The sequence below is a fragment of the Lepidochelys olivacea genome (genome assembly GCF_965140295.1).
Source record: "Lepidochelys olivacea isolate rLepOli2 genome assembly, chromosome: 24".
Classification (NCBI taxonomy): Eukaryota; Metazoa; Chordata; order Testudines; family Cheloniidae; genus Lepidochelys; species Lepidochelys olivacea.
Window position 1 is genome coordinate 17,874,289 of NC_140434.1, and position 26,880 is coordinate 17,901,168.

The 26,880-nt window shown below is 49.5% G+C and overlaps 2 protein-coding genes across 2 annotated transcripts in view; both read right to left on the reverse strand.

Annotated features, from left to right (window-relative positions):
* LOC311512483 (phospholipase A2 inhibitor and Ly6/PLAUR domain-containing protein-like) overlaps positions 1-2,445 on the reverse strand; it is a gene marked incomplete at both ends in the record, with an annotated part of 28,378 nt that extends 25,933 nt beyond the window's left edge. Inside the window, one exon of the mRNA XM_084613695.1 lies at positions 2,379-2,445. Within this exon, the coding sequence (XP_084469821.1) occupies positions 2,379-2,445 (67 nt within the window). The remainder of the gene's footprint in view (positions 1-2,378) is intronic.
* Positions 2,446-9,369: 6,924 nt separating this feature from the next.
* On the reverse strand, positions 9,370-16,186 carry LOC311512484 (phospholipase A2 inhibitor and Ly6/PLAUR domain-containing protein-like; the record flags this gene model as incomplete). The annotated part of the gene is made up of 6 exons (XM_084613696.1): positions 16,100-16,186; positions 13,177-13,299; positions 11,471-11,629; positions 10,614-10,754; positions 9,767-9,848; positions 9,370-9,541 (listed from the first exon to the last, which is right to left on the reverse strand). The coding sequence occupies exons 1-6, from the start codon at positions 16,164-16,166 to the stop codon at positions 9,370-9,372; spliced, it is 744 nt and encodes a 247-aa protein (XP_084469822.1). The 5' UTR covers positions 16,167-16,186.
* Positions 16,187-26,880: the final 10,694 nt, after the last annotated feature.

The following is a 26,880-nucleotide window of genomic DNA, read 5'->3' on the forward strand; positions in this document are numbered from 1 at the left end:
TCTCTAATCTCCCTGAGCATTTTACAGTCACTATCACCATCCTGGCCAGGTGGTCGGTAATATCTCCCTACTGCTATAGTCGTATTATTCAAGCATGGAATTACAATTCATGGAGTTTCTATGGGAGAGTTTGGTTCATTTAAGATTTTTACTTCGTTTGACTCTACGCTTTCTTTCACATATAGGGCCCCCCCCCCACCAACACCACCTGCTCCAAACAAACCGAAAACTTAACGGACCCAATTTCCTCCAGGACACTCAGTAACTGTGCAGTTTCAGGCACTGAGCCAGCAGTAGCCGGGGGGGACTAATTGGGGACGGGTCAAAGGGATGGTGCTTTCCCCAAGCTCTGCCCACAAAATAAGCTCTGCCCACCCCAGATGTGGCTCCTGTTGTGTATTCACAGTACTGGCGAGTCGCTCCCTTCGCAGTGTGCGCTGGCTGAGTCCATTGCACCCGCCCGGGGTTCCTGGCAGCCCCCCATGGTCCTCACAAACACCTCGCGTGTCCCTCCCACCCTGTTCGATTTCAGGGATGCCATGTAAAGCCGGCCCCCCCCATGCCTCATGCTAGCGGCTCTGTGTACCCCGCATTCCCCATCCCCCCCTACCAGGGTCCCCCAATTCACTCCCATGCCAGGAGCTCTGGGTGCCCCCCATTTGCCCTCCCCTGTACCAGGGTACCCCCTTCTCCCTCCATGCCATGTGTGCTCCCCATTCCTTCCCCCCCCCACCATCATCCTTGTTTCTATCTGGGAGATCAGCTGCTCAGGATGTAACATGTTAAGCTGCATGGGGATGCTGGGCAGAGCTGGGCGGGGGGTGGGGGGTGATGGGCTGGAAGATGTCAATGGTGCCACCAACCAGTTCTTTGATCTGCACAGAGTTACAGAGGGGGTTGAAGGTCTGGCTGGGCTGGCCAGACACCAACGGCTCTGTGTGACCCCAATTTCCCTCTTCCGGTTTTCTGATTTCCCCCCAAATCAATGTGGTTCTGCCCATGTCTAGAACACCCCCTGACATTCTGGAGTTAATGGAAAGTAGCGTTCAAAAGTTATTTGGTTGCACAGAAGAAATAGGGAAAGGCCACTGAGGTGAGTGCAGCCAGGCTCTCTGGGCTGCCAGCTGGCCAGCAGAGGGGTCTGGCAGAAGGGTTTGGGGTGCAGAAGCCAGCTGTCGTGGACATTGCTCCCCGTTGGGAAGGCTCTCTGATGACAGGTCCCCCAGGTTTACAACCCGGCTACACAGCCCTTAGTCTTTGGGATATAAAGGTGGCTTAAGGTAAAGCCAACTTTGCACACATCCCACTGGAATAGCCCAGCCGTTCGCAATCTGTGGGGAATGGGAAGGATGGAAATTGCCAGGCAAAAAACAGAACAAAAGGACGATCATTGTCCCATGTTCCCCAAATTACCATTGATACAAGTGGCATTAACCACAGCACATGGACATGCTGGGGACCTCTTGGGGACATGTAAGTTTGAAGAATTTCTTCCCTTCAGTCCTTATGTACAGCGCCCTGCACACAAGCTGTGTGAGTGCAGCAGCTTCACACCTTTTCTTTTAGAGAGGTGTAGATTTTCAGGCTCTGATGCTGATCTAGTCTGAGCTCCAGCCTAGCCCAAGCCAGAGAACCTCTCCCAGCCATTCTGCCATCCAGCCCATATCTGATGGTTCAGCTACAACCAGTCTTTTAGAAAGGCATCCAATCCCAATGTACAGAGTCCAAAGGATGGAGAATCTGCCTTGTCTCTTGAGAAGCTGCTGACAGAATTAATTCCACCTTCGATCGGTCTAAATTCAACTCCCAGCCATGAGATCTCTTTCTGCCTCTGTTTGCTCGGTTGGAGAGCCCTCTGCTACCGGACATTGTAGGCCTGATTCCAGGTCACACTCAGTCCCCTAGCAGTGTAATTTACTCCTCTATTGAGTCCCCTTTGTGCTGCCAAAGCAATGCAGAGGGGCCTTCATGGAAATAAGAATCCAGGGCAGTGTCCAGTCACGGTGTCCCTCGGGCCTGCTCTACACTGTACAGTTAAGTTGATATAGCTGTGGCCCCTGGGAGGAAGAGGAACCACACCGTGAGTGCTGCATCTAGGCCAGCCCAACCCCTGGAGCAGATGCGGCTGGGCTGGTGGGTGAATGCTTCCCTCGGCCTGGCTACTGTGAGTTCCTAGAAGGATGGAAAAACCCCGTCCATTGGCCCAGCTACAGCGCTGGGACACGACAGCAGCCGTAGTGTAGACAGGGCCCTGTACCCCACACAGAGCTAATCCCCCCTCCCTGCACAGGCTGGATGTTCCCCTGACTGGGGGTCCGGGGGGTATAAAGGGTCCAAGCCCAGGAGGGGTTAGACGGCCACAGAAGCAGGTGACTCACGTGGGGAAGTTTGTGCATTCGTCGTAGCTAGGAGAGCAGGGAGAAGGCAGAGGAGGAAGGAAACCATCCTGGTGCTGGGAGGCCCACGGGGCTGGGCTCGGAGCCGAACGGGGCCTTCTCCCGGCTGACACAGCGAGCTCTGCCTGAGGGGAGAGGAGAGAGTCAAGACCGAAATGAGGCGGGAAAGGGAATTCCAGCCGAAATTTGGGCAGAGGAGCACCAGGCAACGGAGTCACACAAATAACCAATTCTGTGCTTCACTGGCAGTTCCAAAAGTTCGGGTGGGAAATCGTTTTGGGTTGGCCCAAAATTCTCGTCCAACTGCAAAGCCGAACGAAAAATGATTTTGGTTCATTTTCAAGCATTTAGAAAGATTTTAAAATTGGATGAAATAGAAATGCTGCCATCAATTCTGAAATGAAAAGACATTTTGAGTTGGAAAAAATCCAGAACGTCTAATTCGGGAAATGTCCAGACAAAACATTTCCATTTTTTCAAGGTGTTTTTTCTCGGATTTTTTTTCAGCTGCAGCAATGTGGCGAAATTGACACAAATTTGCAAAATGTCTCACTCGCCCTGAACCTGCGTTTTTCAGTGGAGAAACGTTTCGGTCGAAAAATTTCTCCCAGCTCCCTCCTGCCACTGACATGCCTGGAAAAACAGAGTGGGAACTGCAGGGTAGAGTCCTGCATAGGCCTGGTTTTCAAATCCCACTCCGACCCGCCCCCAAACTGTTTCTTGCATTTTTATTTCTCTCCCAGCTGCAAAAACCTTAGATCCCGCAAATCCTACAAGAGAGAGAGATTCCCTCATGCCACTTTTAAAGAAAATAGTCTGGTTAATATATTATACATATATTATAGTCAGACATAATTCTTACTGCTAAAAGTATAAAACAAATCTTCCTTAAACCATGTAAAAAGTTATTTAAGTGCTGTTATAATGGACATCAAATCGCTTTCTATCCTTTGCTTAAATTTAAGTATAAACACTTTTATTTTTAAAAAGCCAACTTGCTTTCTATTGCTGAAATTCTACTGATGACAAGCTGCTGCCCTGTGTTTTCCCGCATATTACCGCAGTCGGCTTTCTTTGCCCACCCAATCCCACCTGCAACAAAGCACTTTTACCCGCTCCTGCTATTATAGCAGCAGGTCCTGTGGGTCCCGTGGGATCCCAGTCCTGCTGCAGAGCTCTAGCCTGGCCCAGGTTTCACTCCCTCCTCCGTATTTTCTCCAGGTCTGCACCGTCCCTTGTGACATGGGGCGACCGGCATGGCCTGTGGGGCGCCAGGGACAGAGCATCCTGCCAATCTGCAGAGGGGCCCTACAGTGTTTCCACATTATCTCCACCCCCTTGGGCGGCTTCTTTGCTTTCCTCTTCTGCAGCGAGCTGAAGTGTCCATTGATCCTCCTGCGGGGACACTCCAGTCCCTTCCCTGGATCAGCCGGGTTCAGTTAGAACCTGTCAGGTCTCGGAGGCTTCAGACCCCCGCCCTGCCCATGTGCATTACTTTGCATTGACCAAAACTCAACTTCATCTGCCATCGCGTTGCCCATTGACTCAGCTCCTTTCGATCTCCCTCAAGTTCCCGACTAACCTCAATATGTTGCCTTCTCTGCAGATTTCACCACCTCCTCGCTCACCCCCCGTCAGATCATCTGAGTACCGTGAAGGCTGGGTCTAGCACAGAGCCTGGAGGCCTCCACTTTTAAGCTTTTGCCATCACACAAAATTCCCTTGAATTCTGGCTCTGTTTTCTAGAGACACAAGGTGGGGGGAAGAGACGAGCTTCTGAGCGACACCGAGCTCTGCTGTGGGTCAGCGTTGCTCAACAGCTCGTGTCTCAGCCCAGCAGAAGCTGGTCCAATAAAAGCTTTTCCCTCCCCGACCTTGTCTCTCTAATATCCCGGGACCCAAATGGCTACAAGAACGCTGCAAACTCCTGTTTTCTGGCTGTTGTCCTGTTTCTGCTCCATGACGGTCCATTGCCTCCCACCCCAGGACGGCTTTGATTCCTTCCTGCCGTACAGCGAGGGACTGTGCCGAAGGCTTTTTGACAGTCCACATCAAGTACATCGAGTGGTTCATCTCTGCTCCCTAAACCTGGGACGTTCAAAGCAGCCAAAGGGAGACCGAGACCCGACTCCCAGGGAGTTTCAGCAGACACTGCCCCCCTCGCCGCTGGTTTTTCCTTTGAAAATCTCCCTATTTCATTCCCCCACCACTCCAGGAGTGAGACTTCTTTTCCCTTGCACAGACTGAGCCGCTTTATCCCGGCTCTGTCGTCGTCATGGGGTTTTGCAGCGGGAGCGTGCACCTGAGATATATCTCCAGCCTTTACCCGCTTTGCAGCAGACCAGGGAAGATTACAAGGGATAATATAACACGGCTTAAAAACTCTTACCTTCAGGTGCAAAATAGTCCAGTTCACCTCCAATTTCTCTGTAAATTGAAGAGATGCACTAACCTGTCTAGCACGGCCCCTTTCCTCTCTATATAGGCCAAAGACAGAATTGGACGTAATTGGGTGTAATGATTTACTGAAAGCAACATGCAATACGACCATCATGCCTGGCCACTCCCTCTTTAAGTACAATTCAGACCGACTCTTTCTCAACCCATCAGCTTGTGTTTTATAGAACTTGTCTCGTAAAGTCTCCTGGTTCGTGCAACAGAGTTAAGAGATGATACTCAGCTCAGTCACAAGGGTAGAGGTGCGACTGTTTGCACATTGGAGGTGTTTAGCCAGATCATGAGATGGTGTGGATCATAGAGAGAGGGCAAATTCACAGCAGCCGGGGATCTGTCCAATAGAGCTAGGGCCAATTGACACCAGCCCAGGATCTGGTTCCATTTACTCATTAGGACAGCTGCCCTCTCACGCCCAGAACAGGTTGTTAAATTCCTTCTCCTTAAATTGGACAAACATTCATTGGTGACACATATTCTTATCCGCCCCATGTCAAGGGCGTTGTGTCCAACTGGGTCTCGTGCCCGTGATGTCGCGCCCGGCTGGGGGAATTTAGTTACAGAATAACTGAGCGGAGAAGTGTGTTTCGGCCTTGGTTGTATTTCAAGCCAGTTTTGCTCCCTGAGGTTGTCGAGATGGGTAGGGGGCTTCCAGATGGAATCCAGGTGTTAGGATCTGCAGGAGTCTAAAGAGAGGGGGTGGTTGGAGAGCGACTGGTGAACAGTGCGATGGAAAACCTGGGGATTAGTTATATCAATGCATTAATGCAAGGCTCAGATTCAATTGGTAGGTGGTGATTCTGTATCGGTGCCTCACCAAGTTTGCAGCCTTGTTCTCTAGAATCTCGGCTGTCATTGAAAACACAAGAGTGAGGGGAATGGGAAAGTCCCCCACAAACCTTTTTCAAAAGCTCTTTCGGTTTAGATAGTTTTACGCGGTTGCCTTTTCTAAAAGGGGCAACAACTGGTTTTATTTAAAACTGTCTCCGTAACCCATTTTCCATACCTTCAGAGAATTTGAGGGGTTGACATCAGCAGGTCTGGTATGTATAGTTCTGTGAAAGCTCCGGTTGTCACTCTTTATAAACTCAGGTAACACGTTAGGTAGCGACCTGGGCTGTGGGATGCAGAATGTCTCCACATCTGAATTTGTAAAGTTCTGTTAAATGGCCCCACACCCCCCACATCATGCCACTTTAGCAATCTGCTTAAAGTTTGGTTGAGAAATTCTTTTCTCTGACCTGTGTATAATTTTTGAGGCAGGCAACCTTCACTGCAAACAGCTTTAAAGGCCATGGTACTTCACTGCCCATTTTATCTTTGAGGCCTAAGGCCCAGGCTCATGTAGACAGACTGTCTATTGCTGTTAAGATATACTTAAAATCACTGTAAAACTCCAGAGTAAAACTCCAGACATCGGGGGCGTGGGGAAGGGTTCCATCCTAGACCCTGGCATTACACCTCTTCTGATTAGTAGATGTTTCCCTTCTGGAATGCTCTAAGGGGGGCTGAAACCCCCTTGGTGGGGGGGGGAGTTCTTAGAGGGGTCACAGAGCCCTCTTTTCGGGTGGGTCACCCCATCCCAGAACCTGTCCTAATTGGTCAAATCTACTCTCAGGGAGGTCCTGTGGGGCTGAAAATCACCCCACTTGGTACAGAATGGCGGGGGGAGTTTACAGAGGGGTCACATGCCATCCCTTCCTTCTGGTTATGTGTCCATCTTGACCCCAGAAATAATACCCCAGGGGCTGAGTTTTACGGTGACAAGTGGGTGGAGCCTGAGAGTAAAAGAGGTGGGTGCAATGTTTGATTGATGTTGTCACACTTGTACTACTTATCTATCCCCATACACCTCCTCTGTCTATCTCGAAAGATCTCCAGGGCAGGACTGTGTCAACATGTCTGTGCAGCACCTGACACAACTGGGGCCGCAATCTAGTCAGAGTCTGGGCAGAACTTGGCACAACGCATTCCTGATCTCTAGGTACTACCCTAGTACGTTTCTTGACAAAGTCCTGTTTGGCATGATTTAATTGGGGATCGGTCCTGCTTTGGGCCGGGAGTTGGACTAGATGACCTCCTGAGGTTCCTTCCAAGACTGGTATTCTATGATTCTTTCTCTCTTACATGCCAAGGGACCGCAGATCCCTCCGGGCTAGGATAGCACTGAAGTGCAGCCACCTCTGGGGTGGGGGTGAACCCCAGCCTGGGGAATGTCTAATGACAGCAATGTTTAGGAGATGGACCCTGGAAGATTAAATATCCTCAGAGGGGAGCCCAGTCACTTTAACAGAGACAAGGGTGGAAATCAACAAATGCGCCGCGACTCCCACTCATCCTCTGCCTCTGGCAGCCCAGTGAGACTGCTGCCCAAGGACTCTTCCCCAAGGGGTCCCTCCATCTTCCCAGTGGATGCCCCCCTTCACTGGCCCTCCGCTCTCCCCAGCTGTGGGAGGGCCACTGGTCTGCCCTCTAGGATGCGTCCACACTGCAGCTGGGAGGGGTCCGGCCCAGCTCAGGGAGAGGGACCCAGGCTAGCCTGACTTCAGGACTGGGCAAACTGGTTGAAACTATAGTAAAGAACAGAATTGTCAGACACAGAGATGAACATAATTTGCTGGGGAAGAGTCAACTTGGTCTTAGTAAAGGGATATCGTGCCTCATGAATCTCCTAGAATTCTTTGAGGGGGTCAACAAGCATGTGGACAAGTGGGACCCAGTGGATGTTGTGTACTTAGATTTTCAGAAAGCCTCTTAAAAGTTCCCTCACCAAAGGCTCTTAAGCAAAGTAAGCTGTCATGGGACAAGAGGGAAGGGTCTCTCATGGGTCGGTAACTGGTTACAAGATAGGAAGCAAAGGGTAGGAAGAAATGGTTAGTTTTCAGAATAGGGAGAGGTAAATAGTGGTGTCCCCAGGGATCTGCACTGGGCCCAGTCCTATTCAACATATTCATAAACAATCTGGAAAAAGGGGTAAACAATGAGGTGGCAAAATTAGGACTGAAAAGATCGTGTTGCCTCAATATAAATCCATGGGACGCCCACAGCTTGAACACTGCGTGCGGATGTGGTCGCCCCGTCTCAAAAAAGATCTACTGGAATTGGAAAAGGCTCAGAAAAGGGCAATAAAAATAATGAGGGGGACGGAAAGCCTTCCGTACGAGGAGAGATTAATAAGAGTGGGACTCTTCAGCTTGGAAAAGAGACGACTGAGGGGGGATAGGAGAGAGGTCTATAAAAGGTTGAAGGGTGTGGAGGAAGTAAATAAGGAAGTGTTATTTACTCCTCCTAACAAAAGAACTAGGGGCCACCAAATGAAATTAACAGGCTGCAGGTCTAAAACAAACAAAAGGAAGTATTTCTTCACACAACGCAGAGTCAACCTGTGGAACTGGTTGTCAGGGGATGTGGTGAAGGCCAAGACCATAACAGTGTTCAAAGAAGAACTAGATAAATTCATGGAGGACAGGTCCATCAGTGGCGATTAGCCAGGATGGGCAGGGATGGTGGCCCTAGCCTCTGTTTGCCAGGAGCTGGGAATGGGCGACAGGGGATGGATCACTTGATGATTCCCTGTTCTGTTCATTCCCTCTGGGGCACCTTTCATTGGCCTCCGTCGGAAGACAGGATACTGGGCTAGATGGACCTTTGGTCTGACCCAGTAGGGCCATTCTTACATTCTTATGCTCGAGTGTGGATAGCAGTGTGGCCACGTGCATGGGGAGAGGCGTGACAGGACTCCCTGTGTGGAGCCCCACCATGCCTCAGTTTCCCGGGTCCCACAGGGCTGTTGCACAGACCTAGTCATTAAGGTTTGTGATGCCCTCAGATCCCGTGGCAAGAACTCCGCAGAGAGGCCCAGGAGGTGTCATTAATCATTCAGCGCAGCGCAGGCTTGGAACAGCGGGTGGGAAATACGGCCTGGGGTAGTGCCCCACTGAGAAGAAACAGACGTATTGACCGAGGCAGGGCTGCGGTGGAGAACACACAGTGCGTGATCGTGAATCAAAGGCTGGAGCACAATGCAAATGCGCCGGGGGATTGGATTAAGCTTGTACTGGCAACGTGTGTTCTGGCATTTCCTGACTTCTCAGAGCTTCAGTGTGCAACCTCCATGGTGTGCTTGGAATGTAGATTTTTATTGCAGATTTTATATTTACACACACACACACACATACACAGAGAGCCAAGCAAATTCTTAAGTGGCTAGTGCATCTGACAGCGCCCCAGTCTCCTGCGGACGGGCCCAGCAATGGGCAACCTGTACTTAACAACACACCGGGGGCTTTTATTTCGGATCCTGATTTATTCAGTGAATTTGCTAATGCACAGAGAGATTCCAGCCAGCCGTGAGGTACCAGGACAGACGCACACCCATATTCTGGGCAGACTCTTGGTTATGCAGCGGCCCCCCTGCATCGCCCCGGCAGCGCGGGGGGGCCTCGGAGGGGGCGCTGCTGGGAATTCAGGCCTTTCCTCACAGGCACCAGGTGCCATGTGGCCCGTGCAGGGCGGGGGGTCAGGAGAGCAGCTTCACCAGCAGCAGCCCAGTCAGGCCAGGCAGGTAGAGGGCAAAGGAGAATTTCCCCAGAGCCGGGCTGGCTCCATCGGTGGTGGAAGAGGTTGTTTTGGGGAGGGTGGTTCTTTTGGTTGTGGTGCTAGTTTTGGGAGGGGGGGTTGTTGGAGCGGGTCTGGTTGTGGTGGGGGTTGGATTGGGGGTGGGGGGGGTTGTTGGAGCGGGGCTGGGGGTTGTATTGGGGGTGGGGGTGGGGGTTGTCGCGGGGCTGGGGGTGGGGGTTGTATTGGGGGTGGGGGGGGTTGTTTCTAGGGCGGTGGTGGTTGTGGGAGGGGGGACGGTGGGTATTTTCTCTGCCGGAACAGTGGCCCCCCAATAAAAGGAAAATGTGTATGGTGTAGAAATCAGGGTGCTTCCAGGTTTAATGTCCTGAGCAGACGCAGTAGCGCAGCCTTTCGCTTGAAATGGCGAAGAAGATGGACCTGAGGGAGGAAACCAGGTTGTTATGAGGCGGGGGCAGCTCTGGTTCCTTCTCTGCCCCCAGAACCTCTGTCTCCACCATCCAGCGGTTCCCGCCTCTGCCCCCCGGTCCCACCCTCCCGGTGCTCTCGCTGTAACCGGCCACGGCAGGCCGGGCGTCTGGTCCCCTCTTGCCTCCCCCGCGCCCCTTTCTGCAGCTCCACAAGAGACTGAAGCTGGAGTTTGGATCCCAGCTGATGGCCCGGGGGCGGCTCCTTCCCCAGCGCGCGGCCCCCCGAGGAACACGCCCGGCTCTCAGCGTCCCCGGCAGCCCCGACCGCTCGGTTCAGTTATTTTATAAACACCCCAAAGCGCTGGGAGTCCTGGACACACACGGAGAACAGGAGCTTCCGCACTGAGCAATGGCTTCGCTCCACCTTAAACATACAGGGAGTGGGGTCTAGTGGTCAGAGCAGTGGGGGCTGGGAGCCAGGACTCCTGGGTTCTCTCCCCAGCTCGGCATCACTGACATAACAACCCTTCCCATGGCAGGAGACCGTGTTGTCGTAACTCCAGGAGCCGGGCGGCATCACTGAGCCGGGGGAGCTGGTGAGGAAGGGAAAACTTCCAAGTTCCTCTCTCCTTCCCTCTGGCCAAAACCCCCCTTGGCCGCCCCCACCCGCCCAAGGGCCCAGCACGGACTCTAGGTTTCACCAGTTCTCTGGGGAGTTCCCGAGGCCTGAGATTCCCGCGGAGCTCCCGCCCTGTCCCCAGCTGGCAGCATTTACCATTCTTTAGAAACCCAGTGAAATCCAGGCAGTAGGTCTCGTCCCCGGTACAAGGGGTGATGGTGCTGTTGCAGACAGTGAAGTTCAGAGCAAAGCAGGTGGGGCACTGCAGGCCGTTCTCGGTGGTGCTCCCCGTGGGCACTGAGAACCGAGAGAGAGCGAGACGGTTACAGGGTGGGTTAAACCTCGTTTAAACCCCTCGTCTGTGCCCTGCATTGCCCGAGCGCGTGAAGGCCCCACCCCCAGCCCGACGGCATTTCTCCGTCTGTCTGTGACACCACCATCTGTGAACGCCACAGCCGATCGGTTCCAGGCCCCAGCGAGTTTGAAGTGGAGCCTGACAGGCTCAGGGAGGTTTCCATTTGAGCCCATCCCGGCTGCTGCCCCCTCTCTCGCCTGCAGCCCTCGCCCATCTGATTTCACATGGGCCCCGACTGCTCCACCCACCCCCTGGTCTGGAGACCCGCCAGCTACGGCCATTTCAATGGCGGCAGAAATGACGTTCGAGTGAATGGACAATAAAGGGGAGAAACGGTAACAAATACAATTGTGCCGGGGCTTGTCCACATGAACCATTCGACTGTAGTAAGGGGATCCGGGGTGTAAGGATCTGCCGGGGTGTGAATCGACCCTGCGCCAGCCTGCCATGGCCCAGCTGTCCACATGCGCCCTGCTGACGCGCGTGAACCCTTCGTTCATGTGCTTTAAGCTAGTGCCCTTGCAACGCGCTCGAACGGCCACGTGCATCGGCAGGGGGCTCGCGGAGAGCTGCAGTCACGCCCCAGCCCAGCGCCGTCCAAACTGTTCCTGTGGACAAGCCATGAAACAGGGACAGTAAAAACAGACCCACAACTTACCTTCCAGTGCACCTGAGTTACAGTTATCTGCGTCGTTGCATCGTGCGGTGTTGATCCTCACATACTGGCCATTCCCAACAGTGAACGAGATGGGGACTTTTATGTCACTTTTATAGCTACTCAGACACTGTTTGAAGAAGGACATGTCCTGGGTCCCATCTTTGTTAAAGACAGAAAACCAAAACAGAAAATGAGAGGCTGGGAGGGGAACCTCGAGTAGCAGTTGAGAGGTTATTTTCCCTCCATATTTGGTCCTGGGGCGACACTGCTGGGATCCTGTGTCCAGTTCAGGAAGTTGAAGAGGAACCCGGGTCTCAACTACACCCCAAACTGCATCAGCCAGCCAGAGGGTAAAAGGTTTTGGGTGTGGATAGTAGGGCGTGTGGTGGGATGATTAGGGCTAAAATGGGTTCACGGCTGCGGTGAAGAGAGACCCTGAGTGGGTGGAAGTTTCAATAAACCCATTTGTGACTGTGCTGGGAAAATGACCTGAGTGTGGTCAGAGGCAGGTGGCATGTATGGAGATAGATAGATAGATAGATAGATGGGGGGGTGGGGATAGATAGATAAATGGGGGGTGGAGATGGAGATAGATTAGATGGGGGGTGGGGACAGAGAGGGGGTGTGGGGATAGATAGATTAGATAGATGGGGGGTGGGGATAGATAGATTAGATGGGGGGTGGAGATGGAGATAGATTAGATGGGGGGTGGAGATGGAGATAGAATAGATGGGGGGTGGAGATGAAGATAAAATAGATGGGGGGTGGGGACAGAGGGGGGGTGTGGGGATAGATAGATAGATTAGATAGATGGGGGGTGGAGATAGATAGATAGATAGATTAGATAGATTAGATAGAAGGGGGGTGGAGACAGAGATAGATGATAGATAGAGGGGGTGTGGGAGGATAGATAGATGGGGGGTGGCGATAGATAGATTAGATAAAGACAGACCACGTTAAAGCTGGCGGTGTGCTATGCATTCTTCTTACAGAGTAAATGGAAGGAGCCATTTACTCTCTTTAATTCAGTGGAAGATGAACAGAAAGCGGGTCTGTAACTGAGGTTTTTGATTCCAAAGGGCAAATGTTGAGAAATGAAGGGAACTAGTGAAATCTGCCGGCCTGAAGAGCTCAGAGAGTTGAATACAGAGAAGGTTTGGAATCACTTTTTGCCCGTTTGACTTAAAGAATCTTGAATTTGCATCTGAAGCAAGTGGAAAAACCGTGTGCGGCCGGGCTCCTGCCCGGAGTAGGTGACTAACCGCTTCCTACAAGATTTTGGGGGCAAGCCGACAGTGTACAAGGGATCTCAGCGCCAATCTCTATTTTTAACACAATTCAGAACGTGCATTTCCACCCAAAGCAGTTTTGCTTGTTGCAGCGCAGCCATGCATTGTGGGGCTGAAACCGTAGTGAATGAAATTCAATAAATAAAGCTCCAGGGGTAAAATCCTGGCCCCACTGAACTCAGTGGAAGATTTGCGACTGACTCCAATGGGGCCAGGATTCCAAACTGCCGCGTCTTCCAATCGCTACGTAAAACACAGTGACGTTGCCTGAACAAATCAAGCGTCGAGCCCAGACTGAGTGTTGTGTGCCGGGGGGATGTGCTTTGTGGATGGATTGTGCTGGGGTTGGCCTTAGCGATGAGGAAGGTGACAGACTGAGGGGCGGGATGTGCTTGGGGTGACGGCAATGTCACCTACCCAGTTTAATATCTTCTGCCACAGAGAGGCAGCCACCAGTAGCCTTGTTGTCTTGGCAGATCCCTGGAACAAAACCGCACTCCTTTGTTTGACCAAAGCACGTCTTACATGTCAGGGTCGCAGCTGGAGAAAGAAGAACAAGTATTTCCTTCTTACTGTGATGTAACAGTGTCACTCTGAAATGTCCCTTACCCCAGTCTTCCCCCTCTGCTCCAAACAAGCCGAGGGGTTAACGGACCCGATTTCCTCCCGGACACTCAGCAATTGCACAATTTCAGCCCCTGGGCCTGTCAAGGTTCCTTCCCCACTCTGAACTCTGGGGTACAGATGTGGGGACCTGCATGAAAAGCTCCTAAGCTTACTTTTACCCGCTTAGGTTAAAACTTCCCCAAGGTACAAACTATTTTACCTTTTGCCCTTGGACTTTATCGCTGCCACCACCAAACATCTAACCGGTATTATTATTAGGGAAGAGTCCGTTTGGAAACGTCTTCCCTCCCCCCCAAATTCCTCCCAAAGGTTACCCCCCCCCTTTCTGGGGAAGGTTTGATAAAAATCCTCACCAATTTGCATAGGTGAACACAGACCCAAACCCTTGGATCTTAAGAACAATGAAAAAGCAAACAGGTTCTTAAAGGAAGAATTGTAACTGAAGAAAAAGTAAAAGAATCACCCCTGTAAAATCAGGATGGCAAATACCTTGCAGGGGAATTAGATTCAAAGCATAGAGAATCTCTCTAGGCAAAACCTTAAGTTACAAAAAGACACAAAAACAGGAATATCCATTCCCTCCAGCACAGCTTATTTTCTCAGCCATTTAAACAAACAGAATCGAACGCATCTCTAGCTAGGTTACTTACTAAGTTCTAAGACTCCATTCCTGTTCTGTCCCCGGCAAAAGCATCACCCAGACAGAGAGGCTTTGTTTCCCCACCCCCACCCCCAGGTTTTTGAAAGTATCTGGTCTCCTCATTGGTCATTGTGGTCAGGTGCCAGCGAAGTTACCTTTAGCTTCTTAACCCTTTACAGGTGAAAGGGTTTTTCCTCTGGCCAGGAGGGATTTTAAAGGTGTTTACTCTTCCCTTTATATTTATGACAGGGCCAATGGTACCCCGGGGCCCCACTGGGGACGGGTGAAGGGGATGATGTTCTTCCCAAGCTCCACCCACAAACTATACTCCGCCCACCCCAGACGTGGCTCCCGTTGTACAGCTATTCACAGGACCGGTGAGTCACTTGCTTTGCAGTGTGCATTGGCTGAGTCTGTCGCACCGGCCAGGGCTCCTGGCAGCCCCAACTGATCCTCACAAACTCCTTGGGTGCCCTCCCCACCCCCTTCTATTGCAGGGACACCATGCAAGCCCCCCCATCCCCTACCTCATTCCAGGGGCTCTGTGTGCCCCCCATTACCCATCTCCCGTACTAGGGTGCCCCATTCTCCCCCCATGTCAGGGGCTCTGTGTGTCCCCAATTAACCCGCCCCACCACCACCATCATCCTTCTTTCTGTCTGGGAGACCAGCCGCTCAGGGTGTAACATGTTAAAGCTCCAGGGGGATGCTGGGCAGAGCTGGTCTGGTGGGGGGGTGGTTGACGGGCTAGAAGATGTCAAAGGCACCACAAACCGGTTCTTTGATCTACACACAGTTACAAGGGTGGTTGAAAGTGTGGCTCGGCTGGCCAGAGGCCAGCGGCTCTGTGTCTCCCTGATCTCCCTCTTCCGGTTTTCTGATTTCCCCCAAAGTCAATGTGATTCTGCCCAGCGATGTCTAGAACATCCTCTAAAATTCTGGAGTTAATGGAACACAGCGTTCAGAAGTTATCTGGTTGCATAGAAATAGGGAAAGGCCACTGATGTGAGTGTAGCCCGGCTCTCTGGGCTGCCAGCCAGCCAGCAGAGGGGTCTGACGGAAAGGTTTGGGGTACAGAAGCCAGCTGTCTTGTCCCCTAGTCTCATGGGGATTGATCCCCATTGGGAAGGCTCTCTGATGGACTGATCCCCCAGGTTTAGAGCCTGGTTACACGGCCCTGAGCTTAAAGTAAAGCCAACTTTGCCCACATCCCTCTGGATCAGCCCAGCCATTCGCAATCTGTGGGGAATGGGAAGGATGGAAATTGCCAGGCAAAAAACAGAACAAAAGGACGTTCATTGTCCCGTGTTCCCCAAATTAGCACAGATACAAGTGGAATTAACCACAGCGTGTGGACACGCACAGACCTCTTGGTGACCTATAAGTGAAGAATCTCTGCCCTTCAGGCCTTATGTACAGCGCCCTGCACACAAGCTGCACCTTGAATTGGTCTAAATTCAACTCCCAGCCACTGGATCTCATTCTGCCTCTGTTTGCTCAGTTGGAGAGCCCTCTGCTATCGGAAATTGTAGGCCTGATTCCAGGTCACACTCAGTCCCCTAGCAGTGTAATTTACTCCTCTATTGAGTCCCCTTTGTGTTGCCAAAGCAATGCAGAGGGGCCTTCATGGAAATAAGAATTCAGGGCAGTATCTGGTAATGGTGTCCCTCGGGCCTGGTCTACCCTAAACAGGATGATATAGATACAGTGCTCGGGGGGGTTGAAAAGTCCACACCCTGAGCGCCGCAGCTAGGCTGACCTAACCCCTGGAGTAGGTGCAGGCCGATGGGTGGATGTTTCCTCAGCCTGGCTACCGGCTCGGGGAGGGGAGTTCCTAGAAGGATGGAAAACCCCGTCCATTGGGACAGGCAGCGTCTTCACTACAGGCCTCTGCCAGCCCAGCTACAGCGCTGGGACACATCAGTAGCCGTAGTGTAGACAGAGCCCTGTACCCCACACAGAGCTAATCCCCCCTCCCTGCACATGCTGGATGTTCCCCTGACTGGGGGTCCGGGGAGTATAAAGGGTCCAAGCCCAGGAGGGGTTAGACGGCCACAGCAGAGGGTGACTCACATGGGATAGTTTGTGCACTCGTTGTAGCTAGGAGAGCAGGGAGAAGGCAGAGGAGGAAGGAAACCATCCTGGTGCTGGGAGGCCCACGGAGCTGGGCTCGGAGCTGAACGGGGCCTTGTCCCGGCTGACACAGCGAGCTCTGCCTGAGGGGAGAGGAGAGAGTCAAGACCAAAATGAGACAGGAAAGGGAATTCCAGCCCAGATTCAGAGGGAAAAGCACCAGGCAACAGAGCTGCACAAATAACCGATTTTTTTGGTTCACTGGCAGTTCCAAAAGATCAGGAAATAAAAAATCATTTTCGGTTGAACCAAAATTCTCATCCGACCGAAAAGCCAAACAAAAAATGGTTTGGGTTCATTTTCAGGCATTTAAAAACATTCTTAACATGGTTTAAATATAAAGGTTGCCATCCATTTTGAAAAGACATTTTGAGTTGAAAAAATCAAAACGTTTAATTCTGGATCTGTGAAGGTGAAACATTTCCACCCTTTCCGGGCTTTTATTTTTTTCTTTCTAGGATTTGCTGCTGCTGCTGCAATATGGCGAAATTGACACAAATTCACAAAATGCTTCAGTTGCCCCAAACTTGCATTTTGGGGTGGAGAAAAGTTTTGGTGAAAACATGTCTCCCAGCTCTCTCCTGCCACCGACATGCCCGGAAATAACAGGGTGGGAACTCCAGGGAGGAGCCCGGCGTGGGACTGTCATCTTAATCCCACGCCAACCCGCCCCCACATTGTTTCTTGCATTGTTATTCCTGTCACACCCACAAAAACCCTAGATCCTACAAATCCCACAAGAGCGACAAAATCCCTCAGGCTACTTAAAAAAAATGGAAAAAAACATTTGGTTAATATACGATAAATATAAACAGAAGTCAGACACAATTGTTTCTACTAAAAGTATCAAACAAATCTTGCTTAAACCATGTAAAAAATAGTTTAACTCCTGTTATAAAAGACATCAAAACTCTTTCTATCCCTCGCTTAAATTTAAGGGTAAAAGCCTTTATTTTTAAAACACCAACGTGAAGGTTTTTTGTTGAAGAATTGTCACTTTTAGGTCTGTAATCGAGTGACCAAAGAGATTGAAGTGTTATGGGTGAGGACAAAGTCACAGATTGACAGAGCCAGAAGTGTACCCAGAAGTCACCTACTACAGGACAGGCTCAACAAAGAAAATAACAGAACGCCACTAGCCGTCACCTTCAGCCCCCAACTAAAACCTCTCCAACGCATCATCAGGGATCTACAACCCATCCTGAAAGATGACCCATCATTCTCACAGATCTTGGGAGACAGGACAGTCCTTGCTTACACACAGGCCCCCAACCTGAAGCAAATACTCACCAGCAACCACAGACCACACAACAGAACCCACTAACCCAGGACCCTATCCTTGCAACAAAGCCCATTGCCAACTGTGTCCACATATCTATTCAGGGGACACCATCACAGGGCCTAACAACATCAGCCACACTATCAGAGGCTCGTTCACCCGCACATCCACCAATGTGATCTATGCCATCATGTGCCAGCAATGCCCCTCTGCCACGTACGTAGGCTAAACCGGACAGTCTCTACGTAAAAGAATAAATGGACACAAATCAGACGTCAAGAATTATAACATTCAAAAACCAGTCGGAGAACACTTCAATCTCTCTGGTCACTCGATTACAGACCTAAAAGTGACAATTCTTCAACAAAAAAAACTTCAAAAACAGACTCCAATTAGAGACTGCTGAATTGGAATTAATTTGCAAACTGGATACAATTAACTTAGGCTTGAATAAAGACTGGGAGTGGTTGGGTCATTACACAAAGTAAAACTATTTCCCCATATTTATTCCTCCCCCCGCTGTTCCTCAGACTTTCTTGTCAACTGCTGGAAATGGCCCACCTCGATTATCACTACAAAAGGTTCCCGCTCTCCTGCTGATAATAGCTCACCTTACCTGATCACTGTTGTTACAGTGTGTATGGTAACACCCACTGTTTCGTGTTCTCTGTGTATATAAATCTCCCCACTGTATTTTCCACTGAATGCATCCGATGAAGTGAGCTGTAGCTGATGAAAGCTCATGCTCAAATAAATTTGTTAGTCTCTAAGGTGCCACAAGTCCTCCTGTTCTTTTTGCGGATACAGACTAACACGGCTGCTACTCTGAAACCTGTCAGAGATGGGGGGTGCTGGGCTGGAGGGAGGAGGGCACAAGAGACATAACAGGCAGGCAGGAGAAAAGGGGAGAGGGAATCACAGAAAGCAGCAGGAGCTTCAGGGAGAGAGAGGAGGAGCCTCTTATGTACCTCTCGAGCACCCCCAGGAGCCTGGACTGATTAACCCCAGCTTCTCTAGGAGCTTCCGGTTTCCTGCTTCTTCCCTGAACCCACTTGAGGAGAACAGGCCGTGAATTGAAGTACTCCAGTTAGGCCCTTAAGACGCTGATATCTTCCCTCGCTCAGGCCCTGCTACCAGCCTGCTTATTTGTCCCCTTCAACTGAGTGTTGAGAGCCACTATCGCTGGCCCAGAACAGCCACCATGAGTGAAAGAAGAAAACGCCCCTCTGGGGCAGCATTCAGAAAAAGCAAGCAAGAAAAGGAAGCTTTTCTATCTAAGCAGGAAGGAGCTCTCCTGAGAGACATAGGACAAATGCTCACGGTGAGCCTTCCGGCCCCACAGAGGATGGGAGTGGTGAGGAGAGGCCTGATCTTCCAGTTAGTCAGAGTGCGGGTGACCTGGCAGCTACTGCAGCATCCATATCTCCATCTCCAATGGATGTAACCAGGCACAGTCCTGAAGAAAAGTGTAGATCAGAGAAGAGTGGGGTGGAGGCGCAAGGAAACAGCTGCTGCTGAGTTTAGTTCCTTGAGTCTAGAGGATCCAGGACTGTGGACCTCCCTGAGCAGTAGCCTGAGGGACTTCCTTGTACTGCACGGGCCACAGCAAGTGAAAAACGTCATGTTCCCCAAAGACAATGGAAATAGAAGTTTCCATCCAACACATTACTGAAATCCCCAATGGTGACAAAGTGGATAGGCCATGGCTTATGTACTCAAAAACCGAGAATGCTGCATACTGGTTTTGTTGAAAACTCTTCCAGTCTAATGTTCCAGCCACAGTGGGTTCTACAGGAACAAAGGACTGGAAAAATTGGGCTAGAAATCTGGCATGCCACAAGAAGGCAGCAAATCAGCAGAGAGCATTCCATAGGTGGAAAGAGCTTGAGATGAGACTAAGGTTAAAGGCCACCAGAGATGATCAGCATCAAGAGAAGACGGCATCAGAGTCTCTTTACTGGCAAAATGTTCTGAAAAGGCTCACGGCCATGGTGAGAATGCTCGCGACCCAAACCCTAGCCCTGCGTGGCACTGCAGATCAGCTGTATGTGCCAAACAATGGAAACTTCCTTAAAACTATGGAGCTGAGGGCTGAGTTTGATGCTGTTCTCCAGGAGCATCTAAGAAGAGTCACCACCCAAGAAATGTACACCCCCCACTACCTTGGGAAAACAATTCCAAATGAGATCATCCAGTTACTGGCAACAAAATTCAAACAGGTTTCAGAGGAGCAGCCGTGTTAGTCTGTATTCGCAAAAAGGAAAGGAGGACTTGTGGCACCTTAGAGACTAACCAATTTATTTGAGCATAAACTTTTGTGAGCTACAGCTCGGATGCATCCGATGCAGTGGGCTGTAGCTCACGAAAGCTCATGCTCAAATAAATTGGTTAGTCTCTAAGGTGCCACAAGTCCTCCTTTTCTTTTTGTGAAAAGTCAAACAGAAGATTGTGGCAGCTCTGAAGTCAGCAAGATATTCCTCTGTTATTGTGGACTGCACACCTGACATCAGCCATACGGAACAAATGACTTTAATGGTGCATTTTGCAACAACCACAGAACCTAGTGAAAATGTCCCTGCAATGGTGACTGTCAGAGCATTTTCTAGACTTTATTGATACCAGGAGCTGGTATGACAAATGTGCTTCTTAAAAAGCTGGAAGAGACGGGAATTGCGAGAGCTGACAGGAGAGGTCAGGGCTACGATAATGGTGCCAACATGAGAGGAAAGAAGAGAGGAGTGCAGACACGGATCCGAGAGTTAAACCCTCAGGCTTTTTGTCCCATGCAGCTCTCATTCATTGACCTTGGTGGTCAGTGATGCAGCATCAGCTTCCAGTGAGGCTGCTGAATTTTTTAATGTAATTCAAAGCATCTGTGTATTTTTCTCTGCATCAACTCGTCGATGGCAAATTTTGAAGCAACATCTGGGAACATCCTCTCTGACACTGAAACCACTGAGTGCTACACGAATGGAAAGTCGAGTGGAGGCGATAAAGCCTATCACACACCAAATTGGGAAGCTAGATGATGCCATAGTTGCCATTATGGAGGATAAGGCTATGACAGGAACTGTTCATGGGAGAACAGTGGCAGAGGGAAATGGAATCACCAGAAACATACCTAACTTCACATTTCTGTGTGGCTTAGTGTTGTGGCCTGACCTACTGTTTCAAATAAATGTTGTAAGCAAGAGACTCCAAGGTGCTGACCTTGATATATCTGGAGCAATGGAACAACTGGACAAAGCAAAGTCACACCTACAGTCTTACCGGTCAGATGAGGGATTTTAAAATGTTCTGAAGAGTGCACAGAAGTTGGCAGAGGAACTTCACACTGAAGCTATTTTCCCACCCATTCAAGAATAGAAGAGTCACCGAAGAAGAAGACATGTTGATTACGAGGCACGGGATAATCCCATAAGAGACCCCAAACAACAATTCAAAGTTGAATTCTTTAACCAGGTGCTAGATTGTGCAATCCAGTCAGCTGAAGAACGTTTCATGCAGCTCAAGGAACACAGCAGTAGATTTGGGATGTTGTGTGATATTCCCAAACTCCTCACTATACCTGAAGAAGACCTACACCAGCAATGCAGGGCACTAGAGACAGTGTTGATGACACATGATGACATGCGTGATATTGATGCGAGTGATTTAGGGGATGAACTGAAAGCCCTTTCAAGATACATTTCAGCAGGATCAACTCCAAAGGCTGTTCTGGAATATAAGTGCACAAATAAGAGGACCACCCTCTTTCCAAATGCTTTTGTTGCTCTGCGTGTACTTCTAACACTTCCTGTACCAGTTGCCAGTGGAAAACGCAGCTTCTCCAAGCTGAAGTTAATAAAAACACCTCTACGCTCCACAGTGACACAGGAGAGACTGGTCAGCCTTGCAACCATCTCAGTAGAGCATGAGCTGGCCCAGACTGTGGACCTTCAGGAAGCAGTTCAAATCTTTGCAACCAAGAAGGCACGAAAGCCCCACTTTGATTATTCAAACAGATAAAAGTGCCAATGTTTACTATGCAGGCAAGACAAGTTACATTTGCTTTTCAGGCGTTTGAAAGTTAAGTGTTACTTAAAATTTTTGAACACGGCATTTTAAGTTGTTAGTTCTCCTTTACTGGGGTAGGTAGCAGAGAAGGACCATGAGAGGAGTAGAAGAGGAAGAAGGCAGAATTGAGACCTTTCAAAGTTTTGGCCCAAGCAAAGGGGCATGGGAGCATCATTTGAGCTCCCCGCCTCGGGTGCCAAAATGTTGTGGGTCGGCCGTCACTGCCCTACAGTGAGGGAGCTCGCCGAAGGCTTTTTGACATTCCAAATCAATTATGTCGACTGGTTCTTCTCTGTTCCCTAAGCCTGAGACGTTCAAAGCAGCTGAAGGGAGTCCAAGGCCAGACTCCCAGGGAGTTGCAGCAGACGCTGGCCCCCTCGCTTCTGGTTTTGCCTTTGAAAATCTCCCTATTTGGTTCACACACCACTCCAGGAGTGAGGCTTCTTTTCCTTTGCACAAACTGAGCCGCTTTATCCTGGCTCTGTCGTCCTCATGGGGCTTTACAGTGGGAGCGTGCACCTGAGATATATCTCCAGCCTTTACCCGCTTTGCAGCAGACCAGGGAAGATTACAAACAATAATTTAACATGGCTTAAAAACTCTTACCTTGAGCCACACAGTGATTCCGTTCACCTCCAAGTTCTCTGTAAAATCGAAGAGATGCACTAACCTGTCTAGCACGGCCCCTTTCCTCTCTCTATAGTCCAAAGACAGAATCGGATTCATATATACCTTGGGAGTAACCGTGAATGATTTACTGGAATTTCATAAATTACATGACCCTCATGGCTGGCCTCTCCCTCTTTAAATACAATTCAGATTGACTCTTTCTCAACCCATCAGCTTGTGTTTTATAGAACTTGTTCCACACAATCTGCTGGTTCGTGCAACAGAGATAAGAGGTGATACTCAGCTTAGTCACAAGGGTAGAGGTGCTACTGTTTGCACATGAGAGGTGTATGTGCAGATCCTGAGGTGCTGTAAATCACACAATAATGGCCAATTGACAGCAGTCGGGGATCTGGTTCCATTTACTCTAATGGAGGAATGGCCGATTGACACCCAATGGGGGGTCCAGTGAAACTATCCCAAGGAAACTAAGGATGGCCATGGTGTTGGCCCCATGATGACAGCTCCCCTCCCACGTCCAGAACAGGTTGCTAAATTCCTTGTCATTAAATTGTGTAAACATTCATTGGTGACACATTTTTGTACCCACCCCATGTCAAGGGTGTTGTGTCAAACTGGGCCTCGTGCCCATGATGTCGTGCCCGGCTGGGGGAATTTCATTACAGAAGAACTGAGCGGAGGATTAATATAAACACACAACACAAGCATGTGGGGACAAAGTTAGAAAGGCCAAGGCACAAAACGAGATTAAACTAGTTAGAGACAGAAAGGATAAGAAGGAAACATTCTACAAATACATTAGAAGGAAGGTGAAAACCAAGGACAGGGTAGGCGCATTACTCAGTGAAGGAGGGAAAGACAATAGCAGACAATGGAAATGGCAGAGGTGCTAAATGACTTTATTGTTTCAGTTTTCACCAAAAAGTTTAGTAGCATTTAGGCATCTTATGTAGTGAACAGCAGTGAAAATGAGGTAGGATCAGAGGCTAAAATAGAGAAAGAACAGGTTAAAAAATGTGTAGACAAGTCAGATGTCTTCAAATCACCAAGGTCTGATGAAATGTGCCCTAGAACACTCAGGGAGCTGACTGAGGAAATATCTGAGCCATTAGTGATTATCTTTGAGAAGTCATGGAAGACGGGAGAGATTCCAGAAGACTGGGAAAGGGCAAATACAATGCCCATGTATAAAAAGGGAAATAAGGACAAGCTGGGGAATTACAGACCAGACAGCTTAACTTCTGTACCCAGAAAGAGAAAGGAATAAATTATCAAGCAATCAGTTTGCAAACACCTAGAAGATAAGAAGGTGCTAAGTAACAGCCAGCATGGATTTGTCAATAATAAATCACATCAAACCAACCTGATAGCTCTCTTTGACAGGGTAACAAGCCTTGTGGAAGGGGGGAAGCAGTAGATGTGGTATAATCTTGACTTTAGTAAAGCTTTAGATACTGTCTCGCATGACCTTCTCATAAACAACCTCGGAAAACACAACATAGAGGGAGCTACTATAAGGTGGGTGCAAAACTGGGTGGAAAATTGTTCCCAGAGAGTAATCATTAGTGGTTCACAGTCATGCTGGAAGGGCATAACGAGTGGGGTTCCACAGGGATCAGTTCTGGGTCCGGTTCTGTTCAATATCTTCATAAATGATTTAGATCATGGCACAGAGAGTACACTGATAAGGTTTGTGGATGATACCAAACTGGGAAGGGTTTGGAGTGCTTTGGAGGACAGGATTAAAATCCAAAATGAGCTGGACAAACTGGAGAAATGGTCTGAAGGAAATAGGATGCAATTCAATAAGGACAAATGCAAAGTACTCCACATAGGAAGGAACAATTAGTTGCACACATACAAAATGGGAAATGACCGCCTAGGAAGGAGTCCTGCGGAAAGGGTTCTGGGGGCCATAGTGGATCACAAGCTAAGTATGAGTCAACAGTGTAACGCTGTTGCAAAAAAAGCAAACATCCTTCTGGGATGGATTAGCAGGAGTGAGGTAAGCAAAACACAAGAAGTAATTCTTCCGCTCTACTCCGCACTGATTAGGCCTCAACTGGAGTGTTGTGTCCAGTTCTGGGCGCCACATTTCAGGAAGGATGTGGACAAATTGGAGAAAGTCCAGAGAAGAGCAACAAAAATGATTAAAGGTCTAGAAAACAGGACCCATGAGGGAAGATTAAAAAACATGGGTGTGATGTTGCACTCCATATTCTTTATGGAAGTATGCTTATGAATATGACATAACTGGAATATGCTTTACGCTAAATACCCCTTGTATGGTGTCATTAGAAAGCTTGTAATCTACTAAGTGTGTTCATCCTATTTGTTTTCATGTATTTGTGACGGTGCGTCCCATAAGGCTTTATGGAAATATACTTATGAATGTATATATGACATAACTGGAATATGTTTTAAGCTACATATGCCATGTTCTTTACTGTAGTTTCAACCAATTTGCCTGGTACTGAAGTTAGACTTACCAGCCTGTAGCTGCTGGGATCAAGTCTGGACCTTTTTTTTAGAAATTGGCGTGGCATTAGCTGTCCTCCAGCCATCTGGGACAGAAGCTGATTTAAATGGTAGGTTACATAGCACAGTTAGTAGTTCTGCAATTTCACATTTGAGTTTCTTCAGAACTCCTGGGTGAATCCCATCTGGTCCTGGTGACATATGACTGTTCAGTTTATCAATTTGTTCCAAAATCTCCTCTAATGACACCTCAATCTGGGACAGTTCCTCAGATCTGTCACCTAAAAAGAACGGCTCAGGTGTGGGAATCTCCCTCACGTCCTCAGCCGTGAAGACCGATGCAAAGAATTCATTTAGTTTCTCCACAATGGCCTTATCGTCCTTGAGTGCTCCTTTAGCACCTTGACCGTCCAGTGGCCTCGCTGGTTGTTTAGCAGGCTTCCTGATGTGCTTAAACAAATTTTTGCTGTTACTTTTTGAGTCTTTGGCTAGCTGTTCTTCAAATTCTTTTTTCAGCTTCCTAATTATATTTTTACTTTTCATTTGCCAGAGTTTATGCTCCTTTCTATTTTCCTCACTAGGATTTAACTTCCACTTTTTAAAAGATGCCTTTTTGCCTCTCGCTGCTTCTCTTACTTTGTTGTTTAGTCAGGAATGGTCTAGTTATGATGTAGTTCTCTCCTGCGTGCAAGGGGCTGGACTAGGTGACCTCGCGAGGTCCCTTCCAGCCCTACACTTCGAAGGTGCTATGGCTACGCTACAGGCTCTGTAGAGGCGTAGGTCCATTGCCAAAGCTGGGGGACCACCACGTCCCCGGGTGATGGTGGCTGGGTCTCCAGCCAGTAGGGGCAGAAGCAGCCGAAGAACTTTCTACAGTTTTCACTGGACTTTCTCTTCCGGGTGCTGATTGATTGTTCGTTCCAGTCCTCCCTCTCGCTCAGTCTCTTCCTCTTGGCTAACTCCACGCCGACCCCTCCTATCCTGCCCTTGCCCCCTAGACCCACTTCCCTTCCCATTTAGTGGATCCCCACCTAACTAACCCACCCTGCCCCACACAAAGCAATTGAGGCACTGACATGCTATTCGCTGCCCACCCATTGGTCACTCCACTGGTGTGTTGTACCCCGTCCCCCTGCCCTGGCTTTGCTTATCAAGTTACATTGTCAGCTCTTTGGGGCAGAGGTGTCCACGACTCTGGGTTTGTCCAGGTGGAATCCAGGCAGAATTCCACCTGCCACCAAAATGCGGCCAGCCCTGGGGCACTGCCTGGCAGTTGTTTGGCAGCGAAGAATGACAATATGCAACCGTGTGTCTCCCAGATAGACATTCACACAACAGGCCTGTGAAATGCCCCCTTAACAAGGGCTCGTGTACGCTTCAAACATGGCACCTGCGCAGCTGAAGCGCTCCAGTATAGACCCCCCCTACACGGGGCTAGCTGAGAAAACGGGCATGATTTGGGGGACATTTTTCCAAAGACAAACTTTCATTGTGTTTGAAATGTTGTGAGGAATTTTCCAATGAAGTGATTCAAAAAAACCAATTGAGGGATTTGGGCTTGGATTTGAATGTAGCTCATCCCTTTCCCCAAGCAGAAACAGCTAGGTCAGCCGAACCATTCTTCCCTGGACCGAGCCACATCTGCACCAGGGGTTAGGTGGGCATAGCTATGGTCCAGCGGAGTGTGAATATTTTCGCATTCCTGAGCAAAATAGAGTAAAAGGGGGGGGGGGAGACAAGTAAATCCCATGAGGCACCATGGTTAGGGATTCCCAGGAAGGACAAGAGGAGTAACTATGTTGCATCATGGGAGATGTAGTCCAACCAGCGAGCCCAGCCTCTAGAGAACGGAAGAGTGAGGCACATGTGCTGGAACTCCCATGAGTCATCACAGCAATGGAAATATTCCAGCTTTCAAATCTCCCTCCGAAAAAAAAAAATCGAAATTTTCTGCCTAACAAAATTTGAAACTCTGTGCCCAAAAAATTGAGAAAAATTTTTGTTTTCACATTCATCAAAATTTTCTAAGGAAACACCGACTTGCTTTTCACGCTGCCAAGGAAGTAGGGGGTGCAAGGCAGCATGATGGGATGGATCACTCGCTAATTGCCTTGTTCTCTTCATTCCCTCTGAAGTTTCTGGTACTGGCCCTTGTCAGAAGATAGCAGACCGGGTGAGATTGACCTTTGGTCTGACCCAGGATGGCCCGTTCTTATAGGGTTATGAAGAGGGAGTGACTCCCACAAAACAGTGCTGTGCATGCTGGGAAATTCCTTCA